Consider the following 27,468-nt stretch of genomic DNA (forward strand, 5'->3'; position numbering starts at 1 on the left):
TACACAAGAAATGTGTGGATACTCAATGTCCAGTATTACCCTGATCAATCAAAATCAACTTAACACTAGACTAAACGTGTGCTATAAGCAGGTGACGAAGAACCAGGATCCAGCTCTAAAAGGACATTATAATCTTAGTTTTTATTTAGATAATCCGCCGGTGTTTCTGGCCATGTCATGTGACTCAGAACGTTTGTCGGTGGCTGTATCAGGCAGTAGGTCTTTATACTAACATGTTATAAACAAGAATTCGAGGACGGCCTCACAAAATTGCTGCCATTGTTGGAAAACGTACAAGATATTTTGACGAATTCATTCAGAATGTATGTTGTAAAATGTATCTGCAAGATCGACGTACAATGTAAAAATAAATTAATGCGAATGCTGTAATTAAGCTTACCTTTTTGAAACTGTTTTGAATCAAAAAGATATGTCAGATCATAAGATTAAAATAAGGTCAGAAGAGTAAATGGTTAAGTTACGGGAGTGACTATGCTGTTGATGCTAGAGACAGTCTATACCAGAATTCATTGCGGACCTTGGTTTGCATGTGGGGACAACAGTGGACTATGGGTGAGATTGGGGATGAGGTGTAAATAGTTACAAGGGTGCGTGTGTGTCAGTCACTATGATCCTGGATGGGTTGGGTTAAATAGTTGCAAGGTATGACAGTCAATATGGTCTTGGCATGGTACTGAATAAATTGATCGACTTCTTTGCGTGCTTTAGTAAAATCGTTGTCTCTGTGTACACCATCAATGTACCTGTACGTAAGGTCTGGTGTGGTTACACTTGAGATTCACTCGCGATACACGTACTTGTCTTTCCAATGAAATATTTGAGTTTTTTCGGAATTTCCGTATTTGAATTCATACTTGTGTCTTTTATGTTTAAAATTGTTTTCCTAATTAGTTATCTATATATAAATCCTTATGGATTGTAAATGAATGATATTTGCCGTTAAATCAATGACTCATTTCCCTTGGCTGTCTGCTTCCCGTGCTCGTAGATTAACATGTATCAAACCTATTAGGTAAATAAAGAAGGACATAAATTGAATATCAAAGAATCAATTTGTCACATCCAGCATGTCCGGGCATTCAACAGGTTAAATCAATATTGATTTCTGGTAAACCCTCGATCTGAATTTGAAGGTAGTTAAGCTGGCATGTCATTTATTTCTTCCTAAACTATCCCATTCCAATGTACACGTTCATATTTTATAGTAATGCAGTCCTAAATAGGAGTCTAATTTGACAATGTCTCTTTTTACATTTTCAAAAACTCAATGAAATAACTTTCAAAATGGTCATTATTTAGTTAACTCTTGGTGAATGAAAATTCGGATGCTTAGACAAAATTGAAGTTTCGTTGTTTTAAAATGCAAATCTATTAAGATAATATATGACCACGCACGGTATCCGTTATTTGATCGTGTCACTAGGAAAGGTTGAGACAAAAAACATGTTTACATGTAAAAGATCAGAGGGTGACATTTGACTTGGGTACTAGTAATGTAGACCAGGTATTTGCCACACGCGGATCATATATTAGAATACCTAATACACCAAACTCACTTTATAGTGCATCGATCACACCCAGTATATATCAGACTAGACTCTACCGCACATTAAAAGTTTCATCAAGACATCATGGTTTCTCTGAAGACGTTCCTTTTGTTAGCTCTGTGTGGAGTTATTACAACTGTATCTGCGAGATGTCATCCTTACTTCGGTCCGGCCGGCGGTACAAAGTGTGTGCAACTACCTGAATATAATGGATACCAATATGCAACTTGTCTTACTGATTCATACATCCAGGAAAAATCTAAGAACAAACATGCGTGCGAGGACAGTCCTATTACCGAATACTGCTATTACCAATGTATGTATGAGGTCTATGATGAATGTGACGGTCCATCAGTGCGGGGTTTGTGCTCTTGTGACCCTAACGACGCCAGTAAAAGCCTCGCATCAGCTTCGCTAGTGCCTCTACTGGAATGGTGCTTCAGTCCTGAAGGCAACACTTGTTCCTGGTACAAAGACTGTCTACAGAAGCGCTATCCATATCCAGGGTCGAGTGCAGAACACGCTGTAACACTCGCGAAGAAGTTCTGCAATTTGTTCAACGACCAGAAAGCGTTGCTATCAACAACAGGACAAAACTGGGTCGGTGCCGTAAGTAAGTGTCTGCAGTTCTCTCTGGTGCCGATATTGCGTCCGTGGGAAAGTCTCGACATCACTTGTAAATCTATAAAAAGCTTGGCGTTTGCGTCACAGTCAGAATGCTTCGCAGGTTTATCATATTGTACTCTAAGCTTCCGTGACCAAATGAAGATTTTCTGGACGATTAAGAATGAACTTACCGACACATTTGTAGACGCCATGAAAGGATTTTGGGAAGTTGTATTCGGGTGTCTCAAACATAGTACAGAACATGTTACCGACAATAAGTTAGCACTTGCGAAGGTCGTTGTGAAGAAACAAGCGTCGATGGAGCGTTCTCCGGATGTATTGGCTAGACAAGTAGCAGATGCCGTCGCGTTGAAACAGAAATGGGCCACCGAGGGACTTCTCTGGTACGGCTTCCGCGAGAAAGCAGAGACGGACTCCGAGTTCAACGTAAACATCGTGCTGTCCCAGAAATCATATTTCGACCTCAATGCCATTTATGCCCCGTCATTGAACCTTACTAAATCTGTGACGTCACTCGGACAGACTATTAACTCTAGTCTCACGTGTTTACAAGTGAACGCTGTTCATGTTGACGTTATCTCAATGGCTGCTTGCGAAAACGTCATCTGCGAGTCGACATTCCTGGAAGCAACGACTCCGCCACATCCGAAATGTACCGGATCCTCATTCCAACTGTCAGGCCTGCTTGTAATCAGCGTTGGGATGTTCCGATTAATTCTATTTCAATATTAGCTCATATGCTTTCAGTCGACGCCGACCAGTTAATTGACATGTATAAGAAGGTTTCGTCTGTCCCCATGAAAATAGTTTTTGACGTTCTTTATTTCTGAAGGTGATTTTAGTGTACGCTTTCTCAAGATAACCAACAACTTTATTGAGTTTGTTCTTGAAGGCTTTGTTAATATGCTGTTTTTACTATCTGACGATTTTTGTTTATAGATTTTTTTTTTATTTTTTTTTTTTTTATTTTGCTATGAAGTTATTCACTATTTTTATACACTACAGAAACAAAGTCCATTATGATCCACTATTCAGAATTTAATGTTGTCTATCATAATATCGATTGTTTTCTGCGATAATTTTTGAAATATAATAATTTACATAAGCTATCTGAAAAAAAAAAGATTTTAACCTGAAAATAAAATTGTCATTAGGGTTGCCGTTTGCTGTTTTCTTAATATGTCACACGAGACAGTCTTAGTTGACCTATTGCAACCGCCTTTTGTCTGACGTGATACTTTGTATGTTGTCAACTGTGTTGTATTGTCCTTCCTGCGTTGATATTGTTTTAAATGAGGCCCAGACTTTAATTAAGGTGTGTTCAAATCAAATATTAGGCTTACCATTCGAGTTTTTTTTAGAAACAATACAGCGAAATGATGAACAAAGGACTATGTTTGGTTTAGGCCCTTTTAGGCCCCAAATCCAAATTTCCAAAAGTGTTATTTAGTGATTAATTTGTTGTATTTTGCCTGATTCAGCTATTAAAATAATGACTGTTCTCTAATTTTATAGCTGTAGTTGCCATGGTAACATCCAAGAATTTGGACAAATTTGGTCATCTTTTGCTCAACTTTTGTCCATGAAACTGTAGAGCGCATTTTTGAACAAACTCAATATTTACTGAGAATATGTATACACTTCCAATACATCTTTAGGAGAAATATAAAGTGTGTTCAAGGATGCGCTCTGTGGTTTCTAAAACAAAAACTTAGCAAAAAATGGCCAAAATTGTCAAAATTTCCACATTTTCTTAATTTATGCATATTTTGAGTGGTTACCATGGCATCTGAAACTGTAAAATTAGAGAACTATCTTTACAATTAGATTAGGGATGTACTAGATATGTCATATCCAACAATTTAGATACTAAATAACAGTTCTGATTTGACGGATTTGGGGGTCGAAAAAGGGCCAAAATCATATAATTATAGTCCTTTCACATTATGATACATGTATGTAGGTACTTCCAAATATATCTTAAGGATAAAAATATTTTTTGTTTAAAGATGTTAAAAGGCCATAATTAACAAACTTGATATATATTTCAGAGAACTGTAATTGTATAAAGCTATCATACCAATTCCATATTCCAAATATATAATGTAAATTTATTCACTAAACAAAAGGTTTTAAATATTTGGGGACCATAAGGGGCACAACCATACCTAGTTCTTGGCCAAAATATAAAATGGCTTCTTTTCATTATGTAAGAAGTTCAGAAACCTGGTGTTGAGTCTGTAACATACTAGGGCAAAGCCAATGGTTACCAAATGATTACCTTGACCTTCATGCAAGGTTGTAGAATTGGCAAAAACAATTTTTTTCATCAAGTAGGAAACTCGGAGCCCTGGTATTGGGCTTGTAGCATTCTAGGATGAAATACGACCAACTTTGTTTATTTAATGACCTTGACATTCAATCATGGTCCAGTGGGATCTGAGACCTTGTATTGGGTATATGGCATGTCAGGATAAAGTATTCCTTGTATTTGCGCTACAATAAATCAATAAATTCTAAAGGACGCCAAGAGTTATTCTTTCGCATATCAGTTTATTGATAATGAAAACGTATGACAATACACAGGTGTAATCAGACTCATCATGTCCGTGTTTCATATATACAACAGGTAGATATCACATAGCCGCTAACATACATACACAGAGTTACATTGACATGTAGTAGAAACTTCCTATAACATCTAGCCTAGAAACCAAGTAAATGAATTGAGCGATGTGATTGTCTAAATGTAAGCGCAAACGATGAACTGCAGGTTTGGCCTAAAAAGGAGCATTTAAGTAAATTTGAAAGATTAATAATTTATGTGATTATGTGGAGAGCACTTCAATTAAACCACAAATAATTGATAAAAACAAATAACAAGAGTTCATATGCTGTATTAATTTCCATCAGAATAGCAGGAAGCCAAGCTAAAACTTCAAGTTTAAACTTCAAATTGGAGTAAAAATTAACTATAGACCTCTCTACTTAAAATGAATATTTTCTGATAATTATAGTCAGTGTCAGTGACACACTCATTTCTATTTACAGTCAAAACTGTCTACAAGGACCACCCAAGGAACAAAGAAATGATGTTCTTTATAGCCATGAGGTCTCTATACAGGGGTGGTCGCTTAGGCAGATTAGATTGATGGTCTTTATAGCTATGAGGTCTTTATACAGGGGTGGTCGCTTAGGCAGATTAGATTGATGGTCTTTATAGCTATGAGGTCTTTATACAGGGGTGGTCGCTTAGGCAGATTAGATTGATGGTCTTTATAGCTATGAGGTCTCTATACAGGGGTGGTCGCTTAGGCAGATTAGATTGATGGTCTTTATAGCTATGAGGTCTTTATACAGAGGTGGTCGCTTAGGCAGATTAGATTGATGGTCTTTATAGCTATGAGGTCTCTATACAGGGGTGGTCGCTTAGGCAGATTAGATTGATGGTCTTTATAGCTATGAGGTCTTTATACAGAGGTGGTCGCTTAGGCAGATTAGATTGATGGTCTTTATAGCTATGAGGTCTCTATACAGGGGTGGTCGCTTAGGCAGATTAGATTGATGGTCTTTATAGCTATGAGGTCTTTATACAGGGGTGGTCGCTTAGGCAGATTAGATTGATGGTCTTTATAGCTATGAGGTCTTTATACAGAGGTGGTCGCTTAGGCAGATTAGATTGATGGTCTTTATAGCTATGAGGTCTTTATACAGGGGTGGTCGCTTAGGCAGATTAGATTGATGGTCTTTATAGCTATGAGGTCTTTATACAGGGGTGGTCGCTTAGGCAGGTTAGATTGATGGTCTTTATAGCCATGAGGTCTCTATACAGGGGTGGTCGCTTAGGCAGATTAGATTGATGGTCTTTATAGCTATGAGGTCTTTATACAGGGGTGGTCGCTTAGGCAGATTAGATTGATGGTCTTTATAGCTATGAGGTCTTTATACAGGGGTGGTCGCTTAGGCAGATTAGATTGATGGTCTTTATAGCTATGAGGTCTTTATACAGGGGTGGTCGCTTAGGCAGATTAGATTGATGGTCTTTATAGCTATGAGGTCTTTATACAGGGGTGGTCGCTTAGGCAGATTAGATTGATGGTCTTTATAGCTATGAGGTCTTTATACAGGGGTGGTCGCTTAGGCAGATTAGATTGATGGTCTTTATAGCTATGAGGTCTTTATACAGGGGTGGTCGCTTAGGCAGATTAGATTGATGGTCTTTATAGCTATGAGGTCTTTATACAGGGGTGGTCGCTTAGGCAGATTAGATTGATGGTCTTTATAGCTATGAGGTCTCTATACAGGGGTGGTCGCTTAGGCAGATTAGATTGATGGTCTTTATAGCTATGAGGTCTTTATACAGGGGTGGTCGCTTAGGCAGATTAGATTGATGGTCTTTATAGCTATGAGGTCTTTATACAGGGGTGGTCGCTTAGGCAGATTAGATTGTAACTAACATTGTATAAATATTTAATTCCTGCTCTTGAAATTATGAAATGCAAAGAAACTTTTGAGAAGACAAAACCGTCTTCTTAAGTTTGATTTAATATCTGAATTCTATTACAACATGCTTGTGAGAGATGTTGGGTGTTAATTCCACCACCAAGAACAAAGAAGATGTGTATGTACATAAAGTTATACATACAGTATCTTTGGTAAGATAAAGGTTGGGACTACAAATCTATAAAATAAAGCATGATTTGCTCAGAATAATATGGAATGAATATATGATAACATCACAAATCTCAAAGCATTGCAAACAGAACAATTTAAATGCGTGATAAAAAGTGTGATATGTGATACAGGTGATATTGATATCAGTAAGGCCAAATAAAAAAATATTCTTGTTTCCAGTAACACCCTTTGAAAATGAAGGGTCGGTAATTAGGATTTTTTTTTTTTTTTAAATATTCTTTTCTCTTCATCCCAATTTCTTACTGTGAAAAATTAAAGTAGACTTTATTCAACCTTATACAAACCATGGATTTGATTCCCAGAAGATCATTGGTGTCTTAGATTTAAAGAATTTGTACCAAAACTCCTGATTTTGAGTAAAACAAATCAAAATTTAGGTTGTTTTTTGTTTGCTTGAGAACAAAACTGATAAAAAGTTTTTGAGTAGGCACTGATTTTATAGGGTCGGTCGGGTTACCGAAAACACAAATGTTTTTTTTTGTATGGCCTAAATACAAATGAACATGAAATATAGGTAGGTAAACTACTGCGTAACATGGGGATCTATACATTTATTTCAATGAGTTTCATGCCTGGACTAGCACTGTGCATGTTAAACAAGACCTAATAATAATCTGTACCGATACAACCTTAACTATTTAGTCACACACTGTAAATTAGGTTATTCTGATATTAGTATATTTTGGTGATTAAGGGGTGGTTTTATTTTGTTTAAATTTGGTATTTTTGTGTGTTGTTGGATAAAGTTTGGCATACTGAAAATCCAGTTTAACAATATTTCTGCAGAATTCTCCAATATCTAAAATTGCCACATTTCTAAACTGAATCCTGAATAAATATTACAGTTGTGGCCATTTGTTGCTTTCAAGCCAATCTTCAAATAAGTCAAAATATGACCACATCCTCACAAATTATCCCAAATCATGTAGTATTACATCTAGTTATAACTAAGTGCAGAACTGCAGAATTAAAAGTAAAAAAGAAAGCAATTTGAGCAGCAAAAGATATGAGAAACCGATGAAAATAGTATGGAAGTTCTAATCAAAGCACAAGAGTGCACAAAACTAAGAAAACTGATGAAAATATCATGATAGTATAAAATAGCTTGACAGTGGACGAAATTGATAAAATAGATGAAAATATTAAAACTTAATGTACATATATACATAAATTAGGAATAAAAACAATTGCACTTATTATGAAAGAAACAACTTAAAATGATAAATATTCTATTGCAATGGAACAAAGCGCTACATTAATATGTGACCTATTTGTGTGTATTAGACTTGTATGACGGGAAGAACGCACAATTCTTTATACAAATCATATTTTTATTGATATGACATATCACGTTTACACAGCTATGAACTCACATTCACGATGAATTTGGTACTCTGTTATTTCCTTATTTAAAAGATAACCATATAATTTACCTTAAATGGTCATGGGACTTTGCTAATAAAATACTGAAAGGTTGTCTACAAATAGAACAATAGCGTATACACAAACGGCAAAATACTACAACAGTAACACAGATATCTACATTGTATACAACAGACCGTCATTCAGTCAGGCTTTGCCAAATTACTTACAAGACATATATGAAATTTTTCAAATTCAATTTACGAAAGAAAAAAAAGAGGCAAAACTGATCAATTTGTTCAATACATGTACAGATTATTGATGGTGCCATGATTTGAAACTATGAGGTATGTTGTTATGCAGTTAAGCATCTAAAGATTGAGATTTTAAAACACTTACTTACAGTAAGCTTAGTAGAATATGTTTTCAAGTTTTTATTTTTAATAGACAAATATTTGTTTAGCTGTGAAAGTACATTAAATGAAGATACCGTTTGATTTTTAAATGTGATGTGTAGAATAATGACATACCGGCGTTGGCTCTACATTCTCTTTCAAATTTGAGCTGAAGTGCAAATTACGGTTCAAAACCTATCGGTAGTCCTACCTTCAAATACCTGTAAATTGTCCTACCTTCCAGTACCTGTAAATAGTCCTACCTTCCAGTACCTGTAAATTGTCCTACCTTCCAGTACCTGTAAATAGTCCTACCTTCTAGTACCTGTAAATAGTCCTACCTTCCAGTACCTGTAAATAGACCTACCTTCCAGTACCTGTAATATCATATTTAGATGGAAATCTAGGCTATCATAAGCAATGGAAGTTGTGACATATTGTACTCAAACAACATATTTTGTCTATCTCAAAACTTTTGTATTACATGTATGTGCAACACAATTATCATAAAGCAGGATAAGGATAAATTAACTCATTCACCCCTGATGATACATGTAGACTCTTCTAAATCAAAGACTAGACCAGTCCATTATGAAATGTCAGGGGTAAATGAGTTAAGTCTGTATAAACATAGGCATGAGGACTACCTTCACATGTTCATATATGTTTCATATATTTCAACATCTATATTATATACAAAAACCTATACATTAAGTACATCTATAACATATGTACATGTATATACATTAGTGACACCTTTGACTAATGTGTCTTTAAACTATTACAACAATTCTTATTTCATTTATTAATGAAATGTTTCAATATAAACTAAAATCATTGTAAAAAAAATTAAAAAAAAAATTAAGGATCACAAAACCCTGATTGGCCCTTAAATTCAATATACAACATTATTACATAATCAAGCATTACAGACTTGAGATCTGGATATTTATATGTGTAAAGGAGATTCCACACTCCACTAGTACCTACCCGTCGTTCTGTGAGGGTTATCAGGGCCCAACTTTATCAATATATACTAACATCTTCCTCTCTATAGTCTGATTGTGTATACATTAGCGTATACACAGTCTATTTAGCCTAGTAACCATGGTGACTGCAGTTCCTTTATTCTGTCTAAAATTAAAACAGGGATGTTAAATAAGGATAGATCTCCATTTTGACTGTGTATATGGTAGCAGTGGCGTAGGAAGATGAAATGAATTTCCTAACATCCCCCCCCCTCGGGCGCCCCGCACCCACAGGAGGTAATTGATATACTTTTTTCATATATCATTACATATAATCCTTGTACATTTCTATTAACAGTGGTTTCGCTAACAGGATATTAATGAATACGCAAATAAAGGGTATCCCCTGGGAAATATTATGATAGAAAATAACTGAGATGAGTTTTACGATGGATTTTGAGGATTTTGCGAGCGCCGAAGGCGCAAGATTTTGTTGTATGGGGGGGTCAGGGGGTCTCCCCCGGGAAAAAAATTTACGATTAAGAATGGCAGAGATGAGTTTTATGGCGCATTTTGTTGAATTTGTGAGCGCTGAAGGCCCGGGATTTTGGTTTTCGGGGGGTCCGGGGGTCTGCCCTGGGAAAAAAATTTACGATTTAGAATGGCAGGGATGAGTTTTACTACAAATTTTGTTGAATTTGCGAGCGAGGGCCGAAGACGCGGGATTTTGGTGTTTGGGGGGTCTGGGGTTTTCCCCGGGGAAAAAATTAAGATTTAGAATAGCTGAGATGAGTTTTGCGATGTATTTTGATGAATCTGCGAGCTCCGAAGGCGCGAGATTTTGTTATTTGGGGGGTCCGGGGGTCTCCCCAGAGAAAAAATAGTACAATTTGGAATGGCTGAGATGAGTTTTACTGTGTATTTTGCTGATTTTTGCGTTCTTAACACGGTAATTTTTCAATTTAAAGTTACCTGCATTAAGAAATGATAAATGTGAGTTCGTCATATCATTATGCAACCCTGTCACACCATCGGCACATTGTTGTGTAACTCAAAGTAATAATGAATTGAAGACATATAAATAAATTAATCTTTTAAGAAGCATTTTTTTTAAAAATAGTATAATCCCTTGATGGACATTTTGAGTCTAGATCGTGTGTATTGAATTTTCATTATTAAAGGTTTGAACATTACGTGATTGAACGGTTTAAAGAACGCGCCGCGCAGCGGAAAATTTTCTAAAATGAAGTACAAAAATGTGCATGAGGATCCTTTTTTCTTTCAAATCTGCATTTTTAGAACATTTCAGTCAGCGAAAATGAGGGGGGCAAAAAGACATGAAAGGACAATGAAAGATTGGTTAAATAATATGTAATGTATGATATACCTGGATAGGTACATACATGTAGTAGGTTATATAAAACCTTTATACAAATGGTTCTATGGGAATATAGGATGACTCTAAAACAATGAGGCCTGATTTATTGAAACAATGAAACAATCTCAGATGAAAAAGCCACTTAGTAAACAGCCAAGCTTATGTATCGAGAAATCTGAACCAGATGCTAAATCTTAAACAGGATAACATAAATATTCTGGTACTACTGATACACAAAGGTTTTAAGGATGTATACAGAATCACACAAAAAGTGGTACACAACATGTAATAGCACCTAGAAGAAGATTACAAGTACACTGTATCTGTAGGGGACTAATCAGTCTGGTGTAATGTCGGGAAAAATGACCTCAAATTATATACATTCTGTTGTGGAGATATCATGGAAAACATAAATGCTATGCCCTATACAAATTCTAAAGGTTACTACAGTCATGATCTTATAAGAATTATCAAAAGACGATCGTTATTTATAGTGGTTTATAGGAGGATATTAAACCTCCAATAACCACAGGGACATTCTAGTAACAAATGATGGCATATCAAATATACACACAATTTCGGTCTAAATTACCTGGTAAGTAAAATGCCTCTCGACCTAGTTCAAATCCATTATCTGTAACACACTCAAAATTACACGTTAAATCTTATAAGAATCAATAAAGGATAACGATACTACAGAAAAAACTACTCTAGAAAATTACTACAACTACAAATGTTGGGTGAATACTAATATGTACCCTATTCACGATGAATTCATTCAGTACTACTTTCACAAAAAAAACATGTAATTAAAGCACCATTAATTAAGATCTTGAAATCTTATTCATCAAAATCAAAGACTAAAGGCAAGATATAGTTGTCCACCACATGTGTATATGGCAGGCAAAAACAGGGAGTAGAGCGTCTTCATGTTAAAGTTTAAGTAGTTATACAATTTGATCGCTAGATTGATTTCCCCAAGAATTATTCATCATCGTTTCAAGACAGGGTTTCAATGTTTTAAGTGGTGACGCCCTCATTGAGAAATGTATCAATGCCTGTTACACTCTAACAATTAAGGTGAAATGTTCTACCACAAGACAATAAACATGATACAGACCAAATTGTTTTCATATCTTTATAGAAATTTAAATGTGCTTGTTTCTTGTGCAGAGACATATTCAGAGTTTTTTTAGGCTTCAGAAACCCTTCATCTCCAAATCCTGAGAATTATCTTTGAAAATAATGTATTTTCACCAATTTATTCAAATTTCACACACTCATTGAAAACCAGAGTATTCTCTCTCTCTCCCTAAGGAACTTTGAACCTCTCCCCCCCCCCCCCCCACAGTTCTCTATATCCACCCCACACAGTTCTCTATATCCACCCCCACAGTTCTCTATATCCACCCCACACAGTTCTCTATATCCACCCCACACAGTTCTCTATATCCACCCCCACACAGTTCTCTATATCCACCCCACACAGTTCTCTATATCCACCCCACACAGTTCTCTATATCCACCCCACACAGTTCTCTTTATCCACCCCACACAGTTCTCTATATCCACCCCACACAGTTCTCTATATCCACCCCACACAGTTTCTTTTATCCACCCCACACAGTTCTCTATATCCACCCCACACAGTTCTCTTTATCCACCCCACACAGTTCTCTATATCCACCCCACACAGTTCTCTATATCCACCCCACACAGTTCTCTATATCCACCCCACACAGTTCTCTATATCCACCTCTGTTGTACATAACAGTTGCTTAAGATACAACTCATGTAACAACACCCCCTCCCCATTACACTAACACAATAATGACCTTTAACAGAAACAAGATACCCCTCCCCATTACACTAACACAATAATGACCTTTAACAGAAACAATATATTCACTGGGAGGCTAAACTTTTACATCTTTGACATAACAGACAAATCAACGACAATCTTTGTACCAAATCTCACACTTAACAAGCAATAGACTGATTCCTTAACAAAAATTTAAAGCAAATCTCTCTTTTCTAAAACTACAAACATTGTGACCAAGGCCAGCTTGTCACTAAATAAGGGGAAAAACATCACTGGAAGCCCAAACAAGCATTTGATTTCCATTTGTAAAGATTAGCTAGAAAAATAATCTCTGTTCATTGAAAACACTCAAAGTCACTTAGTTAAAGTATTTATGGAATGCTGGGATTCATATTACAGACTTAATACATTTATCATACTAGTTTTCTGTTTTTCTTTTTTTTTCGGTTCTACAGATATAACTGGAGACATATCCTTTCACTCCAAGACTGAACGTTTTATATAGGAATGATTTCCTGTTCACCCAACAAAATTTACAGCACAAGACAACCATGTCCATGTTGTAAATGAAATTTTGGTATATAAGTCGGATATATTAACCCTTATAAGTAAAAGTGAATGTCCTTCCTTGCCTACTACAACTTCTTTTAAGGTGATATCAGGGTAACATTAATTTACTTATTATCACATGTACAAATTTAAATTAAAAAGAGAACAAAAAATAGCACTACCTTCATGTAGAATACAGGATGGTTTAAAAGAGATACTTCTATTACATTGACATGTGACCATATATCTTGTGTTATTTACATGTTAAAAAAATTATGTATTAGCAGCAAAATAGACAATACATTGATAAAAACATACAATTCTTGCACAAAGACTGACTATCTAGAGACATGTTTTAGTATATTTATATATACATGTATGTATGTATCAACATTGTTAAATTATCTGCCCTTGAGGTCAGTACAGTATAACTTGTCTAAACCGACCCCTGCCTAATTTGACTCCCTCTGTATTCTGACATAATTGTATGGCATTTGTCATCTTAATTTATAGTAATTAAAACCTCTATAATCCGGAAGCCACACTATACCAGACAAATATGCTGGTCCCTGCGGTTTACAAAAGTTACATTGTATTATTTTACATGTAGTGCTTCTGAGCATAAAGCATATGTCAAATATCACAGGGACCTGGCACATTTTTTTAACCAACAGTATACATATATATAAATTATAGTATAATATATATATTTTATACTGTTGGTTAAAAAATTGGTGCCATGTCCCTGTGTCAAATACGGTACATTAAAGGTAGCAATGTCCTGTACTAACTAATGTTATCGTCAATACCTACATAAGGGCAGATAAATATGTAACTGGCAAAGACAGAATATCCCACATCATGAAATGTATTACAAAGCACTTACAAAGATTATATTACAACCTTGTAGTATATAGCAACTCTTAATGGTTTACATGCTAGTACTAGAATATACAAATTCACCATACATGTACATAACAATTTTTATAGTGTTTATTGTAAGCCAGAAATGATTCATGCTCATTCTGTGAGGTGACAATATTTAATCTCAATGTACAGAGGAACAGAACACTTGGGTTTGGTATAGCTATCACAGAATGTATCTGCTAATTGTATAGTTCTTTTCATGACTTAGTAACCTGCTCCTGATGAATACAGCAGTTGTCTTTTAAATAATCACTCATATTATATTTGAAGTAATATGTAATCTCAATCAAAATAATGCTGATCATTTTGTTTTTGATGCAGATGCCAGTATTTAGTTATTTTTCAAAAGTTTTTTAACTTTTTTCTTCGTTTTTGGCATATTTCTGTCCTTCTTATATTTTGCTTCTTCTTCCCGGAACTCCATAATTCTTGAAGTGAAAAGTTCTGAAAATAAAAACAACAAATAAATTTAGTCTCCCTTGCTAACAGCCCAGTAACACACTTCAAAAAGAAATCTGCAGGTTTTTTGTTATGAATATATTTTATGAAGGGTTAACCAACCAACACATTGACAGGCACAGTAAAATACGGCTGTAACAAATTCTGGGTACCAATGAAACTTCTCGTTATAAGCATAATAGTTCCTTATGTATATATTACAAACATTTTATAAGAACCTTGATGGGTAATGAAAACTATTACATTATAACATAAATTTGTTGTGAGAGAGTCCGTTATAACCATGTTTCAGTTTTAATTTTAACCAAAGACAAACATCAGGGAATATGATAATGCTTAAATTGTTATGAATAGCATTAGTCAGTTTATCACTGGCTTGCTGTTTCTCAGAATAAATCAAACACTGCTATGTGAGGTGCACCAAGCTCTGTAGATTATGGGTTGGGTTAATGTCTTGTAACTACTGTATAATGTACCAGGTATAAGCACCTGACGACAAAGCTTACCTAAAGTTTTGGTTGTTCGTGTCTTCTCCACTTGGTGAGTGATGAACACCTCAAACATCTGTGTCTCGGTGAACCACTCCAGAAACTGCTGCATACTCTCTGTAGGGGCAGCTAGTATAAAGCTCTCCTTCTGTACAACATAAAACATGTATCACCATCATAAGCTCTTACTGAACATACTCTCTGTAGGGGCAGCTAGTATAAAGCTCTCCTTCTGTACAACATAAAACATGTATCACCATCATAAGCTCTTACTGAACATACTCTCTGTAGGGGCAGCTAGTATAAAGCTCTCCTTCTGTACAACATAAAACATGTATCACCATCATAAGCTCTTACTGAACATACTCTCTGTAGGGGCAGCCAGTATAAAGCTCTCCTTCTGTACAACATAAAACATGTATCACCATCATAAGCTCTTACTGAACATACTCTCTGTAGGGGCAGCCAGTATAAAGCTCTCCTTCTGTACAACATAAAACATGTATCACCATCATAAGCTCTTACTGAACATACTCTCTGTAGGGGGCAGCCAGTATAAAGCTCTCCTTCTGTACAACATAAAACATGTATCACCATCATAAGCTCTTACTGAACATACTCTCTGTAGGGGCAGCCAGTATAAAGCTCTCCTTCTGTACAACATAAAACATGTATCACCATCATAAGCTCTTACTGAACATACTCTCTGTAGGGGGCAGCCAGTATAAAGCTCTCCTTCTGTACAACATAAAACATGTATCACCATCATAAGCTCTTACTGAACATACTCTCTGTAGGGGGCAGCCAGTATAAAGCTCTCCTTCTGTACAACATAAAACATGTATCACCATCATAAGCTCTTACTGAACATACTCTCTGTAGGGGCAGCTAGTATAAAGCTCTCCTTCTGTACAACATAAAACATGTATCACCATCATAAGCTCTTACTGAACATACTCTCTGTAGGGGCAGCTAGTATAAAGTCTCTCCTTCTGTACAACATAAAACATGTATTACCATCATAAGCTCTTACTGAACATACTCTCTGTAGGGGCGGCCAGTATAAAGCTCTCCTTCTGTACAACATAAAAACATGTATACCATCATAAGCTCTTACTGAACATACTCTCTGTAGGGGGCAGCCAGTATAAAGCTCTCCTTCTGTACAACATAAAACATGTATCACCATCATAATCTCTTACTGAACATACTCTCTGTAGGGGGCAGCCAGTATAAAGCTCTCCTTCTGTACAACATAAAACATGTATCACCATCATAATCTCTTACTGATACTCTCTGTAGGGGCAGCTAGTATAAAGCTCTCCTTCTGTACAACATAAAACATGTATCACCATCATAATCTCTTACTGAACATACTCTCTGTAGGGGGCAGCCAGTATAAAGCTCTCCTTCTGTACAACATAAAACATGTAACCATCATCATAATCTCTTACTGAGCATACTCTCTGTAGGGGCAGCCAGTAATAAAGCTCTCCTTCTGTACAACATAAAACATGTATCACCATCATAATCTCTTACTGAACATACTCTCTGTAGGGGGCAGCCAGTATAAAGCTCTCCTTCTGTACAACATAAAACATGTATCACCATCATAATCTCTTACTGAACATACTCTCTGTAGGGGGCAGCTAGTATAAAGCTCTCCTTCTGTACAACATAAAACATGTATCACCATCATAATCTCTTACTGAGCATACTCTCTGTAGGGGCAGCCAGTATAAAGCTCTCCTTCTGTACAACATAAAACATGTATCACCATCATAAGCTCTTACTGAGCATACTCTCTGTAGGGGGCAGCCAGTATAAAGCTCTCCTTCTGTACAACATAAAACATGTATCACCATCATAAGCTCTTACTGAGCATACTCTCTGTAGGGGGCAGCCAGTATAAAGCTCTCCTTCTGTACAATATAAAAACATGTATCACCATCATAAGCTCATTACTGAACATACTCTCTGTAGGGGGCAGCCAGTATAAAGCTCTCTTCTGTACAATATAAAACATGTATCACCATCATAATCTCTTACTGAGCATACTCTCTGTAGGGGGCAGCCAGTATAAAGCTCTCCTTCTGTACAACATAAAACATGTATCACCATCATCATAAGCTCTTACTGAGCATACTCTCTGTAGGGGCAGCCAGTATAAAGCTCTCCTTCTGTACAACATAAAACATGTATCACCATCATAATCTCTTACTGAGCATACTCTCTGTAGGGGGCAGCCAGTATAAAGCTCTCCTTCTGTACAACATAAAACATGTATCACCATCATAAGCTCTTACTGAACATACTCTCTGTAGGGGCAGCTAGTATAAAGCTCTCCTTCTGTACAACATAAAACATGTAATCACCATCATAATCTCTTACTGAGCATACTCTCTGTAGGGGGCTGCCAGTATAAAGCTCTCCTTCTGTACAACATAAAAACATGTATCACCATCATAAGCTCTTACTGAAACATACTCTCTGTAGGGGCAGCTAGTATAAAGCTCTCCTTCTGTACAACATAAAACATGTATCACCATCATAATCTCTTACTGACATACTCTCTGTAGGGGCAGCCAGTATAAAGCTCTCCTTCTGTACAACATAAAACATGTATCACCATCATAATCTCTTACTGAACATACTCTCTGTAGGGGCAGCCAGTATAAAGCTCTCCTTCTGTACAACATAAAACATGTATCACACCATCATAATCTCTTACTGAACATACTCTCTGTAGGGGGCAGCCAGTATAAAGCTCTCCTTCTGTACAACATAAAACATGTATACCATCATAAGCTCTTACTGAACATACTCTCTGTAGGGGGCAGCCAGTATAAAGCTCTCCTTCTGTACAACATAAAACATGTATCACCATCATAAGCTCTTACTGAACATACTCTCTGTAGGGGCAGCTAGTATAAAGCTCTCCTTCTGTACAACATAAAACATGTATCACCATCATAAGCTCTTACTGAACATACTCTCTGTAGGGGGCAGCCAGTATAAAAAGCTCTCCTTCTGTACAACATAAAACATGTATCACCACTTCATAAGCTCTTACTGAACATACTCTCTGTAGGGGCAGCCAGTAATAAAGCTCTCCTTCTGTATCAACATAAAACATGTATCACCATCATAAGCTCTTACTGAACATACTCTCTGTAGGGGGCAGCCAGTATAAAGCCTCTCCTTCTGTACAACATAAAACATGTATCACCATCATAATCTCTTACTGAACATACTCTCTGTAGGGGCAGCCAGTATAAAGCTCTCCTTCTGTACAACAAATAAAACATGTATTACCATCATAAGCTCTTACTGAGCATACTCTCTGTAGGGGCAGCTAGTATAAAGCTCTCCTTCTGTACAACATAAAACATGTATTACCATCATAAGCTCTTACTGAACATACCCTCTGTAGGGGGCAGCCAGTATAAAGCTCTCCTTCTGTACTTCATAAAACATGTATCACCATCATAAGCTCTTACTTGAACATACTCTCTGTAGGGGCAGCAGTATAAAGCTCTCCTTCTGTACAACATAAAACATGTATCACCATCATAAGCTCTCTTACTGAACATACTCCTCTGTAGGGGGCAGCCAGTATAAAGCTCTCCTTCTGTACAAAACATAAAACATGTATCACCATCATAAGCTCTTACTGAACATACTCTCTGTAGGGGCAGCCAGAATAAAAGCTCTCCTTCTGTACCAACATAAAAAATGTAAGTCACCATCATAAGCTCTTACTGAACATACTCTCTCAGTAGGGCAGCTAGTAATAAAGCTCTCCTTCTGTAGCAACATAAAAACATGTATACCATCACCATCATAAGCTCTTACTGAACATACTCTCTGTAGGGGCAGCCAGAATAAAGCTCTCCTTCTGTACAACATAAAACAGGTATCTTATACCATGATATCACCATTATCATATAGTCTCTGTACTGAACTAGTATAAAAGCTCTCTATGCTCTGTAGGGGCAGCCAGTATAAACATGTATCTACCTTTTGACATCTGTAAATAAAATAACTTACTCCTGTGTACTGTAAAACATGTACCATCTCTCCATTTGGTAAAAACCTTTAGATCGTTATATACACTTTACAGAGACCGTATTTGTACCACATTCCTGGATTAGGCATTCTCCAAACGACATTCAGCCAACAACTCCTAAATGGTTATAATGATGTTGCTCTCTTCTGCTCATTTCTCTATCAAAAGTAGACAATATGTTTTTAAAATTTGTTTATTACCATTATAAAAATTAATATTGGAACATTGTTAAACAATCTAAAAAGCCTCTATTAATGTATCCCCTCTTAACTTAAACATATTCCTTTATTTCAAATTTATTTATAACTTCTCAAAGTTTTTTTTAATAAAACATATTTTTGGTATATTTTTTCATGGTGCTTGAGTCAAATAGTCATAAAGAACCAATTGTTTTACTGAAAGTTCAAAAGAAAAATAAAGTGTTTATAGTTATTCCTCCATTCTCTTTTTCACTCAGTCACTTTTCATCTGCAACTTGTGTTTAACATTCTATTAGAAATAATAAATCATTTAAGTTTACCACTGTGAATGATACAAATACATAGATCGTTTATTTCTAACTGTTTGGTTCAATTTTTTCATTAAAGAAGCCAATACAGACACTAGATAACATGAAATATTTGTGTATATTTATTTTTGTAGTTTTGAGTGTAAAAATATTTGTTATTGGCCTATGAAACGGTGATTTGAATAATGTATAAAACTATTTTTGTTGTTCTTATATTTGCCATTCTATATCACCCTTGAAAGTAACAAAAATTTCTATACAACAAATATTTAGTGTTATATAGTACATAATGTATATGTATAGGAAAAAGAAGGATATTTTCAAACCTGCCAGCAAAATATCGGATAGAAATTTATCTCATTCCATATAAGCTACATGTACATGTTAAGTCAGAAAACTGAAGAAGGCGAAGGAAATGATAAATATACTTACAACAAATACTTTTTTACCATCTTGTTGATTATTAATATGATCAGTAAAATGCCCGATGGCCTCCACAAAGAACCGTAGAAACACTTCAGATATCATGAGATTCTGGGCACTGGAGGCATCTGGTAAAAATAAAACATACATTATCATTCAGTGACCTTGACCCTAAACACTGAGGTCACTGAGTGCTCCATTGTGACACTCTTCATTGCCTATCAAGAAGCCATCTGCCAATAATGTTAGGGTTGGGAGTTTAGAAACAAGAAATGTGAGGAAACAATTCTAAATCTTGCATTTTATATAAATTTCTAATTGGCAAGCTTGACTTTGAACCTAAATGTCCTAGCCAGTAACATCAACATCAGACTAATTTTTTTTTTAAATTCGTGATTAAGAATATCAATACATTTCACAGATCTTACCAGAATCGTTTTTACACATGCCAAGGGCAGTCTTCATAGCCTTCTGGATAAGTTTAGGGATCAGCGTGCCTTCGTCCCCTTGACTACGGATCATCTGCTTCTTGTTTAAATCAAATATCACAATCTGAAAGCATAGCCACAAAATTCATTAAAACCTGATATGTACTGTGAATGTTCTGACTTTTAAATTTCAGCACTTGGTTTTTTTTTTCTACATGGAAAAGGATCCACACCATGTGTAGATATTCTTTTATTTCTGACAATGTTTCATTAACGTATGTACATGTTAAAACTATATTAGACAGCAAGCTACTGGTCAAATAGTTTATTTGGCTTTTGATTCTATTTATAACTAGACTCCTCACTTCAAAGCCTATGTTGGGAGGTTATTATCAGAAATTGTGTTCTTTCTACAAACACTTTTGCTCTTATCAACTACCTACGGCAAACCTAACACTTTTTAAAGGACCATTTATAGCTCTACACAGGACAAAAAGACAAATTAAATCTAATGATGCAAAATATGAATCCAATGAATACCATAAGGCAGAAACTTAAGGGTAGCTCCTGTACCCCGAGTCCAGATTTGTGGTACAAATTAACTTACATCACTTAAGGGTAGCTCCTGCACCCTCTGTAGATGAGACGACAGGATTCCAATGAGGTAGGGAGTCGGTGAGCAACACACCTCCAGCATGCTCTCAGGCAGAACGGGGATGTACACATGTTGCCAGTGGAATGGATAGAGTAGGGAGCTTAGGGCATGGATAGTCTGGGACAACGTACTGAAAAATAGACATTACACTTATCCAACACAAAATTTTTAAAGTAATGTAGCTCAAGGAATGACGCACATGTGCCATACTTTATATCGTTGGCCAGTGAAAGGTAACGATGAAGAGCAAAAGAAAAATGGTTACCTTCCTTGGATACGACACTGTCATAACTAGGGGCTGTCTCAGAAACAATTTTTGAAAAATAATTTTTCACTATATTTTTTTTAATCTCAAATTCATGCTTTTTAACTTGTGTTGTCAGCTTTAAATAGTATTGCATGGGTAAGAAAAGTCAGTGGCAAAGAGCTATGGTCCAGGACAGAGTTCTGGTGTCAGTCTACATAACACATCTTCAGGACGGGAAAGATTTTCTCCATCCTTACATTCACCATAGACAAAGTGTTGCTAAGATCTTCTCAACTTTGAGATGTTTTATACAGTTTTTGTTTGTTTGTAACTCAAGTCTATGTATACTTTAATGATCCGGGAAAACGATTAATGTGTTTGTGCAATATTGTCTGAAATCTGTAATGGGATATAATGCAATACTCATAGAAACTCAAACTACAGTATGATACTGTTGTACAGCTTCTTTAAGGACCAAAACAATAAAAAAGTTATAAGTTAATTTAGCTATACATGTACTTGAAGAGTTAATAAATCACATATGGGGAAATGAAAATGCAATATCTTTTTTTTAATTAATTATAAATGCATTTGCTGTAAGCAAAATGATGCATCTCATTAGAAATAGGAAAAACTTTCAAGCACTGCAAAGTAAAAATTTAAACCAGCTTAATTCTGACTCTTTGCAAAGTGAGCTTAATGTAGTAGAAGCTGTAGAAACAATACAACTGTAAGATTTGTTAATTAAAGGTAATGACAAAGAATCTGAAAGGAGCAATCTTATTCAAAACATATAGCTCTTTCTAAAAGAAGTGATTTGACTATAAAGAACAAGGTCAGAATGACGTAAAAATCCTTGCATCATGGTTCAACTAAATACTTTTAAAACACTTACCTTAAGTTTTTGGCACAAAGCAGAACACTTCTCTCTAAGAGAATGCAAGCAAATATCTTAAGCAGTTTATCCACTCCTAGCCTCGAAAGTAAAAATTCACGATTTGCCTGAAAAGCATAAAGAAGTTTTTAATAGAGCAGTGAAAAGAAAATACATCAAATACACTTTCATTTGTTGATTATCAATGACAAAGAATCTATCGTAAACATAATATCTGAGTATTTTTGATAGAATACCATGTTAAGTAGAAGATGTTTACTTACATTGTCGATTCTGTTATCACTTGGGCGAGTCAGAAACTTGGTACTCATCTCTCCATGTTCATCCTGCACAAAACACAATTAACAACACCAGGTAAGTAGTTTGATTAATATTTTTGAAAAGATAAAACTTCTTTATGGCATTGTCTGATCATGCCCGCAAACGCATGTGTACCTATTCAATATCGAAGCAAACAAGGTAGCATACACAATACAAAACGCAGAGTCACGTGCAGTTTGATTGACAGCTAGCTATTCATCGATTGTCGAGATTCACATTGGTTAGATACTGTGTTTACATATTCTATTTTCATTAAGATTTTTATTCAAGTCAGTGAAATATTGAAGCCACATGTTAAGATTTTTTCCCTTTTTTCAAGACTTTTTATGATTATGATGGTATAATACATGTATTTTATTTCAACATGTATCCTTACTATGCTCTGCTCTCTAATATGAATGACCTTTGAAATCGTAAATAACTATAACTTACTAGTGACTGTATATGTATATCTCTCCAATATAAAAGACCTTTGAGTTCGTATATAACTTACCAGAGACCGTATATGTACCACATCTCCTGGATTAGGCATGGGGCGTCCAAACGACGCAGCCAACAACTCCTGGGCATGGTATAAGGAGTGTTGTCTCCTCTGCTCAATTTCGTCTAAAAGCTAGAAATATGTTTAAAAATATGTTTATTACCATTAAACAAAATAATATTGGATTGTTATCACAATAAAAAAACTTTCAAAGCATTAGTTTTTTCCCAAGAAATTTATAACAATCACTATATATATCGGTACTTATTTTATTTCAGGTGCTTGAGTCAAATATCATAAAGAACCAAAATAAAATGTTATCTGTAAAGTGGATTACTGGTGCAATAGTTAAGAATTTCTAAAGAACCTTTTTTCCATTGCAACTAAGTCTGTGAGTTAAAAAATAAAAATCCTCATTTTACCTCGTTATACATGCTAAAGGCATCTATAGGGCTGATGATACAGATTACTTCAGGCAGACCTGCTGGGGTTTCTAACGGCTGGTAAAACAAAATAATAATAATTAATCATACTATCACATGGAATCATACTAGAATATCAAGGCAGAAAGTTTACACTCTAATTCATCAGTACATATGTTAGGATAAGAATTAATAACCGAATAGCCAGTTATTTACATAGGTCAAAATTTTTGCTCTTTTAAATACATAGGGTGAAATTAAATTTTTAAGCAGATCTAAATATTGGCAATATGGATATAAAGATATATGTAATGTAACAATTTCTCAAATTCTGCACATAAAATTTTTTGTGGACATAGCTATGTACAATGGAAACTGTGAAACTATAAACTCAGCAAAAATAATCAGCTATATTGATAGTCCATAAAATCAAACCCACCTACAGTAACGTGTTCCTAATTACAGGTTTTTGGCAAATATGAAATTGATTAAATTCAATTCTTATAATTTGGATATCACTAAGCAACTATTTTAACAAAATCGGTATTTTTAAAACCCTGGCTGCTAATCTGATCAAATACCATGAAAATTTCATACCAACACTTACCACAAATCTTCGGCAGTATCCATAGACACGCCCTCCCTCTACATTAGTCAACACAAAGGAGTAGGACTCACTGTAACACAGAAATTAAACTAAGATAGCAAAGTCAGCAATGGACAAACTCACTTTTACTGGTGTATACATGTGTTTGCCTTTGACTGTCACTGTAACTGAATTTTTTTCTCATAATGAGTCTTGACCTTGAGATGTTTTTTGAGACAATGTGCAGTGTTTACATTTTTTAAGCATCATTTCATTATTTTCTTATTGTGTGGTCAGGTTTATTAAGTGACCTTGACCTATTTCTACTGACCTTGGAGCTGCTGGGGAGGCAGACTTAACGTCAAACTCTGCAGCATCTGGGAAACAGAACTCGGGAACAGACACGTTACTGTCAACCTGGAACACAAGGTTAAATATCAGCAACAGAAAATAATGTAAAATAGCTACAGACAGGTATATAGATACCACACACTTATATCTGCTTGCCCCTCTGAGCTATCAGAGAACATTCGATGCAATTTGATTGTATTGTTTTCAGCAAAATTACATTATTGTAGCAGCATTGTTCATACACACTGAACTTAATTAAACTCAATTATTGTGCACTATAAACTCGATTACCTTGTCACTTTTGTAATTGGATCACTAAAAGTTTCAAGATAGTGCTGAAGCATCTAAAATAGTTTACTTTTGTCTGTAACTCACTTTTATCATAAAAGTAAAAAAATCTGTGTGAAAGGCAATTACGTTAATCCATTATAATATACACAAAAAATACCACTTATTTCTACTACATTGGCATTCAGATCTACCCTTTGTTTCACTGTCAGAATGCCACATTGGTACCATGTTTATATATAAAACTTAGTATTTTGCCCCAACCCCAATCACTTATCAAATTAAGGCAAAACTGATGGCATCATGAAAGAGAAGCAGAAGACCCACATCAGTGATTTTTCAGGGTATTTTGGGAAAAAAAGTTTTTGTAACAAATTGGGAATTTTTAATCGCACAAAGAGCAGTTTTAGGAAAAAGTTTCCCATTACTGAACATGGTATTATAGGTGATTAAATATTGTAAAACAGTAAACTGTTTCATTTTATCAAAAGATGATGACCATCATAACAGCTACAGAGTAGGTTGTTTTAGATTAAACAACGAGGAGGGAGATTATCAGGTTTTGTTTGTCTTTCAGAGATTTGATTTAGGCAATTTTCATTGTAACTTGGAGAAAAAATGGGGGGGTTGGCATTGGAAATGGGGTCGTTTTCCGACCCCAGTTATATAAGGAAAAAAATCACTGCACATTATCTATCATACACCATATTATGTTCATGGCCGATGACAGAATAAACAAAATGGAAGATTAAACTATCTACTTCTCATTTCTGAAAAACAAAAATCTTAAATGCAATCAATGATTGATTTTTTTACCTTAAAGCTATATCAATGATTTTCAATCGGAAACAAAATCATTTTTTTCAAATATTGGTTTTCTTTCTTTGTATACATTGTATTACAGAGTTATCTGCTTTTGTGAGTTGTGAGTAGCTAGTGATATCATTAGTTTCATATACACTCTGTTCCCCTTCCCCCAAGGATGTTTCTGACAAAATTTGGTTACATTTCCATGCAGAACTCTATGACCAGTAGTTATTTAAAGAATTTACTTCTATTTCCCCTATTATGTCAAAGCCAAAATTTATACAAACTCTATTCCCTTTCCCCTCAGGATATTTCTGGCCAAATTTGGTTACATTCCATGCAAAACTCTATGACTAGTAGCGATTTAAAGGAAATGTTGATGGACGGACGGAGGACGGACGCCGCGCCATGACATAAGCTCACTGGCCCTTCAGGACAGGTGAGCTAAAAATATTACTGCTATCATCGACAATGTTAGGAAATAGAAGATTTAATTTAATAGTAAACCCGCACACGCTTATTACCAATGTAAAAACACCAGATTCAAGCTCATTGACATATATATCTAATCCAAAAAAATTTCACATACAGGTAAGTTCTGTATGGAATGAAGGGATGAAAAGAAACTCATAAACAAACATAGGTATGAACGAAAACAGATTCAAGACAAAAATTATCAGCTGAACAAACAATACACACATGCCATGTGATAACAGTCCATGTACTGAATCTATATCAAGGCGTGAATCGTGCAACAAAAGGACAATTGATGATCATGCATAAACAGAGTAAACACAACCTAACATGAAGTGGTAGAAGTGATAGGCTAGTTGTGATAATGGTGCATACTTAGCAGTTGTAACAGCTAATTAAGATATCATAACAAATATAAAACAAAATGCTAACATGCTAGTGATTTATGGCAAAGACTATTCCATGTTGTATTTATTTTCAAAGAAAGAATTTCAATCCTTTTTTTAAGGATTTTATGGAAGAATTTTAGAATTTCCGAAACTTCAAGTCAGGAGACTTTAGATTTTAGATTTTGACAGAATTTAGGACAAGCTGGCCCTTCAATTGAGATAAAAATATGGCTAAACAGACAAAGTTTCACAGCAGTTTTTGTAATGAATTTGTTTTTTAATTTTCAATGAGAGCAGCTATAAAGTTGACATGAAAACCCTTCAATCACCACCCGGTAGAGAACTAGCAACAACACATTATTCCAAAACCTTTCATTTATCCAAAGCTATGCTATCGGCACAATACATTTACACCACCAGTCATGCCAGCCATTGTAACATATTCTTTTGATGCAAAAATAATTCAATCTTGCTTGCAACAAGCATCTTCTTTGGATTGAAAATGTATGTTATCATAAAATAAAAAAATGATGTTGCTATGTTGCCTCTGATTGGCTGAATTAAACAATGACGTAATGACTCCATCGACAAAAGACCTCTACTCATGAAATATGGAATTCCTTGAATAGATTGAATTATAAAGACTTTCTTGAATAGATTTGTTTATGTTAAGGAGCTAAAGCACAAAATAATGAAATGCAGAGTATATATTATAAGACTCTTTCATATGTGGATATGAAGGATAGGAATACTCTTCCCGAGGGTCACAAAATGTTGTAAACCCCAAGGCTTGCCGAGGTTTTTAAAACTTTTTGTGATCCCGAGGGTAGAATATCCCTATCCTTCATATATTAAAAATACTCTTTCATATGTGGATATATCCTCA

The 27,468-nt window shown here is 35.3% G+C and overlaps 2 protein-coding genes across 2 annotated transcripts in view; one reads left to right on the top strand and one right to left on the bottom strand.

Annotated features, from left to right (window-relative positions):
* The first annotated feature begins 1,515 nt into the window (after positions 1-1,515).
* Positions 1,516-4,716, top strand: LOC138329263 (uncharacterized). Its single transcript, XM_069276121.1, has one exon. It carries the CDS (start codon positions 1,653-1,655, stop codon positions 2,925-2,927), a length of 1,275 nt encoding a protein of 424 aa, XP_069132222.1. The 5' UTR covers positions 1,516-1,652; the 3' UTR covers positions 2,928-4,716.
* Positions 4,717-12,455: 7,739 nt separating this feature from the next.
* Positions 12,456-27,468, bottom strand: part of LOC138328946 (DENN domain-containing protein 2B-like) — a 29,501-nt gene continuing 14,488 nt past the window's right edge. The window contains exons 7-17 of the mRNA XM_069275654.1: positions 24,605-24,690; positions 24,295-24,364; positions 23,688-23,765; positions 23,278-23,397; positions 22,727-22,789; positions 22,464-22,570; positions 21,274-21,451; positions 20,667-20,790; positions 20,248-20,366; positions 15,257-15,386; positions 12,456-14,735 (exon numbers count right to left, since the gene is read on the bottom strand). Coding sequence (XP_069131755.1) covers positions 14,623-14,735; positions 15,257-15,386; positions 20,248-20,366; positions 20,667-20,790; positions 21,274-21,451; positions 22,464-22,570; positions 22,727-22,789; positions 23,278-23,397; positions 23,688-23,765; positions 24,295-24,364; positions 24,605-24,690 — 1,188 coding nt within the window. The 3' untranslated portion in view covers positions 12,456-14,622. The remainder of the gene's footprint in view (positions 14,736-15,256; positions 15,387-20,247; positions 20,367-20,666; positions 20,791-21,273; positions 21,452-22,463; positions 22,571-22,726; positions 22,790-23,277; positions 23,398-23,687; positions 23,766-24,294; positions 24,365-24,604; positions 24,691-27,468) is intronic.

This window comes from Argopecten irradians, chromosome 8, assembly GCF_041381155.1.
Source record: "Argopecten irradians isolate NY chromosome 8, Ai_NY, whole genome shotgun sequence".
NCBI lineage: Eukaryota > Metazoa > Mollusca > Bivalvia > Pectinida > Pectinidae > Argopecten > Argopecten irradians.

Coding starts and splice junctions, on each gene's coding strand:
- LOC138329263 (XM_069276121.1), top strand. CDS start 1,653: ATGGTTTCTCTGAAGACGTTCCTTTTGTTAGCTCTGTGTGGAGTTATT.